General features: G+C 46.3%; 1 protein-coding gene across 3 annotated transcripts in view; it reads left to right on the top strand.

The window, feature by feature from the left end:
* KSR2 (kinase suppressor of ras 2) overlaps positions 1–8,706 on the top strand; it is a 426,580-nt gene that overhangs the window by 81,177 nt on the left and 336,697 nt on the right. For all 3 annotated transcript variants that reach the window (XM_073881039.1, XM_073881037.1, XM_073881038.1), the window contains exon 3: positions 2,703–2,853. In XM_073881039.1, coding sequence (XP_073737140.1) covers positions 2,703–2,853 — 151 coding nt within the window. The remainder of the gene's footprint in view (positions 1–2,702; positions 2,854–8,706) is intronic.

Consider the following 8,706-nt stretch of genomic DNA (forward strand, 5'->3'; position numbering starts at 1 on the left):
GGTGGGGACAATTATCCCCATTGTGCAGAGCAAGAATCTGAGGCTCAGAGATGAAGCGCCTTCCCCTGCTAGTGAGTGGATGGGGCTGGCAGGAGAATGCAGCTCAGAAGGACTCTGGAGCAGGTGGGAAGCACTGTGATTTCTCCTCCTTTGTCTGTGGCTGGGGACTCGCTGAGCTAGGTAGACAAGGGGGTGTCCCCGTTGCCTGCAGGACCAAGTGCCATTTCTCATGGTGCACCCTTCTTCTTGCTTGAAGAGGTCCGGAAGATTGTCTTCCACCTTTTGTCTTTTTCAGACCTTGGCCTCTATGTGAGCTCGCCTGAAGCCACCAGATGCTGAGCTAGATGAAGGACCCACACATTCCTCCATCCCTGCCCCTGCCCCCACCTCACGCATGCTCATTTGATGGTGTATGATTCTATGTTCCTTTATTTCCTTCCCAGGATGGAATTTTCACGTGAATATCCTTAAAATGAAAGGTCACGTATGACTACAGACAGTACATTTTATTTGCAAGGGCCAATCCACTTTTTAGAGGCTTTTGGGGCCATTGATTTATCAAGCGGGGTGAATACAGAGACAAAATCTTAGCCAGGGGCTGAAATCTGGTGGCCTCCAAGCTGTTCCTTTTATCTGATGCACAGACAACTTTTGTTTGTGTGATACGGTATTCGCAAAAAAATTTTTTTGAGCCAATATTTAAATGCATAAAGAGTTTGCATACCGTCCCCCCCGCCCCCCGATCTCTGGCTTCTCTTGAAAAAGCCGAATGGCTGAACACAAGGCACTGAATCTCCATCTGGTGGCAATGACCTGATTTCTGCTGCCCCTTTGGATCATGCAGGCTCCTGCTAGTTGGCAGTTTTGTTCATTTACCTGGCCTGCAGGTGCCCCAACTCTGGCTTTTACCTTAGGCTGTTAGAATCCTGGGTCCACCAGCCAGGGGATGGGGAGAAGCTGGGGTTCCAGCTCTCTGCCTGCAGCTCCCGCATGCGTCCACCAGAGGTCCCCTTTCTGAGGGGGAACCAGCAGTATGGCGAAGGCTCCGAAGTGACAGCCTGGGTTCAAACTTACTTGCTGTGCATCCCTGTGCAGGTGGTCTAACCTCTCTGAATTTTAGTGTCCTAATTACAGACCAATGATGACGACGATGAAAGTACTACTATATGTGGTCTTTGTGACATTTAAAGAAAACCCAAGAAAAGCCCTTAAAACAGTGCGCCATCCGTTTCATTTTCGCTTATTATCACTTTATTGAACGGAAGTGCATCTGCTCTGTTAGTCTGGGTTTCTTTAGGCTTTGTCCATTTTTTATGTCTTTATTACTTTTGTGATTTTTTTTTGTGACCCCAAATTTCAGTGGAGATTTAGTATTTGGGGAGTAAATGGTAGGATTAAAATGCACAAGTGAATCCTGCAGCAAAGAGGAGAATTCTTTTGGGTTGTGAATGAGTCCCTCTAAATGTGATTTTTTTTGTACCTTCAGATCCTGGACCATCACTTTTCTTAAAGTGGGCTTTACGAGCCATGTGTACCTATTTGAGAAAAGCCCTAAATGACTCAAGTATTGTTTTCTCCCGCGCCCTGCCCTAGTGAGTTGGAAAGGCACTGATTTGGCTTCATGGCTTTTGCTCTGCATCTGTTTTGAGACGGGGGAAAGAAGTTTTCCTCCTTCTGGCTGCCAGTTACATGTCTATACTGGGGGAGCAGGGGAAGGTGTCTGATTTTGTTGTAATACGCAGATATGGCCACAAGAGGGCAGAAGTATCCTACAATATTGTCCTAGAATCTCCATTTTTAGTTATTTAAATAATATATGTAAAAACATTGGATACCATTAGCTGCTATAAATGAAGGCTCTCCATTTTATATACACATATGGATATGCATAAATATGCATAAATGCATAAAGATGCATAAATATCAAAGTTTGACAAATTTCAAGGTGTATCTCTATTATGGTGTCCGGGGACATATCATTTTGGGGAAGGGGGGGTGGTTACTGGTAGTGGTGAAGGGACATTTATAGCTGGCAATCCTACCTTTTCTGTTCTCAGCCCATCTTTCCAGAAATGTTCTGTCCCCACCCCATGCTATACTCCAGCCTTACTACTTTGTCTTAGAATGCAAAGCCATGCCCTATGGGGCTCAGACACAAATCCAGTTTCATTTCCAGCGCTGAGCTACCCACAGGATTCCAGCTTACCACCACTTTGGGTCCTAACCCCCCAATCTAGACCCTAGAAGGTGTGGCCAGGGAGGACAGCCATCAGGAGACTTGGGCTATCCAGTTTGCTCTGCTCTTAGTTCACCCTGTACTGGGGACAAGCCAAGCTGAGCAGGAGGCACAGAGGACCATCCAAAGACGAGGAAAGTGGAGCCCGCCCATAAGGAGTTCAGAAGGTACGGCGGGGGTGGGGGGACAGATAATTAACTACCACCATCTACAGACCACTGTCTGTGTGCTAACGATAGGGGCTACCTTACAAAGTATGCGCACTTAAGACCTCCATTGTACAGGTGCATAAAGTGAGGCTCAGAGAGGGTAAGTGACTTGCCTGAGGTAATGAGTGGCAAAGCTGAGATTCAAACCCAGGCCTGTTTACCCTAGGTACCACTAGATGGCAGTGTGGAGGCTCAGCCCACTCACCTTCCCTCCGGGCACCTGAGGTGTGTTTACCATCCTTTCTTCCCTCCTCTAGGAAATCACCCCCGGCCAGCTGAGTCTGGAGGACCTCTTGGAGATGACAGATGAGCAGGTGTGTGAGACCGTGGAGAAATACGGAGCCAACAGGGAGGAGTGCGCCCGTCTCAATGCCTCCCTGTCCTGCCTCCGGAATGTCCACATGTCAGGTGAGCAGGCCCGGGGGATGGAGACTCGTCCCCAACACATCGGCTTCGGTTCCTCCCGATTTCCGTGCCTGTGCTGCAGGCCAGGATGAGACGGTCAGCTTTGGATGGTAAATATCACCCACGAGCAGAGAAAAGAGGGGATTCGGAAGCCAGAAGGGGTGAGGGCAGTTCTTGGAAGCTCATACTCAAGGGAGTGCTGAGGTTGTAGTGCATTTGGTTCTGGATAATAAGGGCCCAGATATGGAAATCCAAGGTGTGCATAGGTGATCAGGGTCTTTGTACCTTAGACATTCTTAACTGCCTTTGCATTTTGGGTCCACATCCATCTAACTTCTTTTTTTTTTTTACATAAACAATAGATATTCAGTGTAAAATAAAACAAAAAATAAAAAGAAAACTATCCCAAGCTCTGCCCTCTAGGGAACCTACCATTGTCATTTTGGTAAAAAGTTTTGGTGTAATCCTTCCAGACAAATGCGTATGTGCATCCTCTTTTTAAACAATAGAATTAGGATTATCCGTGCACATTTTGAAACTCCCCCCCCCCCACCTAATTAAATAACCTCTGTGACTTGTTTTATCAGCTTGGGGTCCAAATTGTTAAAAAAAACAAAATTCGACCAGATGAATTGGAGATCAGTTATGAATCGGGCAGAATCCCTTCTAGCAAGTAGAGAAGTTGCACAAGAGAAGGTTTTTATAGGCAGGAGGGTAGGGCAAGATTTATTAGCAAAACAAAAGAGAGGGTTTCCTGAGAGGTTAAAACTAATTAAGTCTGGGTTTGCTATCTTGTGGGGGTGAATGACTCCATTTTGGGAATTTTTTTTTTTTTTTGGAGGCCTTAATGTGGGGCTTGAACTCACCACCCTGAGATCAAGACCTGAGCTGAAATCAAGAGTCAGACGCTTCTTAACGGACTGAGCAACCCAGGCACCCCTGGGCTTGTTTTTTCTTTTTTCACATCATCTTTCTTTGATCTTTCCCATTAATTGCTCAAACCCTTGTTTGCCTTTATTAGCAGGACATCACATATCGTCCTCTTGAGGCTGCCTGCTTCTCACTAGCCTCATGATTTCCCCGCAAATTCTGGGGCCTTTGTAGTCGGAAGGGATCAGCTCTGCAAACACCCGCTAAATCTGGTCTCTCTGCGTGGTTGTTTCAGTTTCCGCCACTAGGTGTCACTGTAGGACCTCAGTCTGGAACCGTCAGGCAGTTGCTTAGCCACAGAAGCCTTTGCTGGATTCAACATGGAACATTCAACAAGTTATTTCCTGACTACTATGTGCCAACAGGGCTGGGATCCAGCAGGGAATGAAAGAGAACATATTTGAAACAGGTCATTGGCCCGGATTCCCCCCCTCCTGCCCCCCGGTGCATGCCCTTTTGCATTCTTTCTTGCTAGCACATCCTTATCAAAGCTACGGTCATCATCAAAATGAACCCTGAGTCAGAGGCTGTCCTCTTATTGAAGGCTATTTGGCAGCATCCCTGGCCTCAGTTATGAGACTGATACCAGTATCATCCTCTTTCCTCCCAATTCCGGTCATGACAAACAAAAATGCCTCCAGATAGTCTGGTGAACATTACCAGCTAGCTTTCCAGAAAGTTTGTATCAATTTACTCCTCTCCCTGCTCCTCCACCCCTGCCCCCCATGATACATGAGAGTGAACATGGAAGTTTGGGCGCTTAATTGCGTTTCCGAGTTCACATCTTCCCGTCAGAGTTTGGTGAAGTTCTTATAAGTAGAGCCGGCCTCCTGCTCTGCCGGAGACAGGTGTTTCTATCAATCCTCCGCAGGCTGAGCACTCATCCTTGGTGACATCCTGGGCTAGGCGAGACCTTGAGAGGGCCTCTAATCTGGTGGTTTTCACTTTTGATCAAGATGCACAGAATTGAATTGGATTTACATTGCAGCTCTGTACACGCACACACACACCTGAAATGATTCTTGTGAAATAGAGAATTACCATCAAACTCATTCTTACTATACATGGTATTTTGCATTGTTTTCTGTTTCATTCTGTATCACTTACCCAATGCTGGTAATGACCCATCACTTTCATGTCACACCTCACTTACAGGGTGTGAGCCATGGTTTGAAAGACAGTGATCTCTTTTATCCTGGTGGGGGAAAATTTTTTTCTCTCTATCCTTCTGGATCTTTGGCTGAGTTGGCCCCTGTAATAAAAGATTAATAGGAGAAAACAGAGGTTTACTAACATGGATACCTTCTGTGTATGTGGAAAAGCCTTGGGGAAACTGAGTAACTCCTCAGAGTGGCCCAAGGCATCACCTTAAATCACTTCTCTAGCTAAAGACAAAAGAGAGGGTTAGGCGGGGCCGGGTGGGGGTGGGGAGAGGCAGTTACGGGAGGTGACCGGGAAAAGCACGATTAACAAGGGGAAGGTAGTTGTACAGAAGTCTCTGCCTTCTCCACTGATAGAAGTTTCTAGAGATTTAGAGTCGCCCTTCTGATAGGAGTTGGAGACACCCTTATACATGGAAGTTTCCCTTATCAATGTCAATGTCTTTTACAAAAGTGCAACTTCTACTTGGGTTTCAGAGCTTCCCCTCTGTCTGCTGTTTCTTCAAAATAATCAGCCTAAAATAACCCTTATGCCAAAGGGACATATTTTGGGGTAGCAAATTCCTCTCCCCTTCATCCTCCTGCCTCTACCAACCCTTCCCAGGCAGCTCAGATCCCGTCTACAGTGTCCTGCCTCCGATACCAGTCTTATGGCCACTGGGACCTTGGCAACGGTGGCCAAGTGCTGCACATTTGTCCAAATCCTACGGCTCTTGGTGCTGAAGTCAGCATGGGGAGCAGCTCAACTCAGCGCCATGTGGGGTGCATTACATTGCACAACCCAAGGAGGTGTTGGAAGCGACAAACTTTGTATTACTGGTTACAAGGAAAGAGGCAGGGAGATAGTTTTGCAAGCAGAGCCTCTCCTAACAACAAAATTGGGGGAGTTTTAAGCTGCAGGTGTGTGCGTATTCACGCAGGACTTTGGCAAAGGATGGTTCAGTCTAGAATTGGGACAAAAGTCATCCTAAGGTGACAGGAGTCCAGGTTCTAGTTGGTTGAAATCACGGGCCAGCCTGGGTTGCATCGTCAGCACTCTGACTCCAGTTAGCCCTGTGTTTGTTTACTCAGAGGGGTTTAAATACTGCAAAAATGACACAAGAGTGGGCATTAGGTCAATCTTGACTTCTGAAAAAGCACTGGGAGTTTTACCACCGATTTATTGTCTCTGGTGGTCAGACTATGTCCTGGCTTGGTAGTGGCTGTTTGTGTTTTACACTTTCTTGTTCCCTGAAAATCACTAAATGCCGAGGTCTATTTTTTTCTGCAATTTTAATGCATCCCAGGAAGTTCTTCGAGAAACATGCTTGTGCAAATAACGCTGGCCAGGCATCGATCATAAAACAGCCGGGGTCCTCACATGACTTTGCTGATGTTAAGGAAGCTGTATCTCATCTTTGTTTTTCTGGAGACCCCTAACTCCGTCTTGTCTACACACCCAGCTCTGAACTTCCTTGGTGTCATACTTTACTTCTGCTCTTCCTGTGTGCAGCAGGGCTGCTTGTCACATTTTAATTTAAATTTTGACCTTTTTTGGGGGAGTGATTTTTTTTTTTTAAAGTGGATACCTATCCCTTCACCAGACTGTAAGCTGCAAAAGGGCAGGGATCGGACCTCTTTTTGATCACCATTTTATTCCCAGCCTGATATCAATATCTGGTACACTGTAGGGACTTAGTAAATATTTCTGAATTAAAAGAGTTTTTTTTTAAAGATTATTTATTTATTTGACAGAGAGAGAGAGAGAGAGAGAGAGCATGTGCGCACAAGCAGGGGGAGCAGCAGAGGAAGAGGGAGGAGCAGACTCCCTGCTGAGCAGCGAGCCCAATGTGGGGCTTCATCCCATGACCCTGGGATCACGACCCTAGCCAACAGCAGACGTTTAACCAACTGAGCCACCCAGGCACCCCAATATTTCTGAATTAATACACCTTTTTACACATGTAGCCCATGCAAATTACCAGTGGCTTAAAGTACATGGCCTTTATCATGGGTTGCAAAGAAACCTCAGAATTTGGCTTCTATTTGGAGCCGGAAGTCTTCACATTTCCCCCCTCGAGCCTTACTATTGGATAAGTCTATTAGTTACATAGTTTTCTGGATCAGGCATTTCACATCTTGCTCCTGGCACAACTGCCTAGAATTCCCTTTCTCTTTGTTTTCCCAGTGAATCCCTGCTTATCCTCAAGCCCAACTCCTGCCTCAAAGCCTCTGCACTTTGTTGAATGAATAGATGAATGAATGAATGAGCAAACGAATGAATGAATGAGTCTGTCACCAACTGACTGTGTCTTACAGCGGTTGTCAGTTTCCTGGCCTCCCTCCCTCATCTGACTGTGACCTCCCGTAGGGCAGGTGCCGTTACAAACCTAGCTCCTGGCTCCAGGTGCCCCTGTTGAGGGAAGACTCAGGAAGCTGTTTGAGGTGCTTGCTACTGATCTCCACCAGGAGGAAGCAGTGAGCCATCCTGGACCCGTCCTTTTACATCGTCTTCCCTCAAATATGATCATTGGTTCCTAGAAGATTCTAACTATCTTGGGAGCTGGATGATTCCATCATTTCCTGCCCTTCACTTTAACCAAAAACATTATCCCAAACTAGGGAACAAAGTACTGTCTTTCCCGCGAGACTCTTGTCCTTAAGCGTCATCCCATATTTATTCACCCTGGTAGCCCCAGTTCTCAGCTGGAGGGCTGGCGTCTTTTATAGCGATGAAGTCAGATATTTTAAATTCTGGTGTGTACTGGTGACTCAACGCATGTTTGTTAAATGACTGAAGGAGTACAAGTTGTATTGAGAAACTCATGGAAGCAGATGGAGACAAGTAAGCTTTATGCCTGGCGGAGTGTGTATTCTCTGCCTCCCTGTCTCTCTCTTAGAAGATCAGGGCAGCTTTATTTTAGACGTGTGACTCTAATCTTAGTTTTCTGCTTGGGTTTTGGGGATACCTTTGCCTCCCGGTGTCCAAGAAGCGCCCAAGTTACGAAAAAAAGGAACCCTTCTTCCTTTTTCAGAGCTTGTTAGATCAGGCTTAGCCTGAAACCAAAGAATCCTCAATTGTCCTTTCAACAAGTTCGGGGGACCCCAAATCCATGATATCTTAACCTTTTCTTGTCATATCAGATGTGGCCTGAAACCAAAAAACATTCATTCATTCAACAAAATCTGTCAAATGCCTGCATTTTGTCAGGTACTGTTCTGAGCTCTGTAAATGCACGCTTCGAGGTCTGTCCTCAGGGCTTTCCATTCTAGTGGGGGTGGGGGAGACAGATGACGGCGTTATAATCATAATAAGCAAGTGCATCGCAAAGTATGTTAGAGTAAGTGCAGTGGGGGGAAGAAAAAGAAAAGTAGGGAAGTCTCAGGGGGCTGGCAGTGCCCTCCAGGAAGGGGGGTGCAGGCTGTCCTAGTAAATAGCACAGTCAGGGCAGGCTTCGTCCTCTCCAGTTTCCCTTTCTGCTTTCCCCTTCTCAGGCCTTCACTGTTTGCTAATGGTATGGAATCTGGACAAACTCTGGTTCTGCCAAACTGTGGGTCTGCCACCTATCAGCTACGTGATTTTCAGTATGACATCTCACGATTCTGAGCTTAGTTTCCAAAGTAGTGGGATGAAGGTGATGATCATTTCTACCATTGGTTGTTGGATTACATGAGATGGTACAGGAAAAGCACCAGGCCTGGCTTGGATTAGGTACCTGATGAGTCTTATTGTTACCATTATTGTCATCATCATCATTAGCACCATCCCCACCCCCTGTCCTGCACC

This window comes from Callorhinus ursinus, unplaced genomic scaffold, assembly GCF_003265705.2.
Source record: "Callorhinus ursinus isolate GAN/ISIS: 27379988/994484 unplaced genomic scaffold, GSC_fseal_2.0 scaffold41, whole genome shotgun sequence".
In the NCBI taxonomy this organism is placed as follows: domain Eukaryota; kingdom Metazoa; phylum Chordata; class Mammalia; order Carnivora; family Otariidae; genus Callorhinus; species Callorhinus ursinus.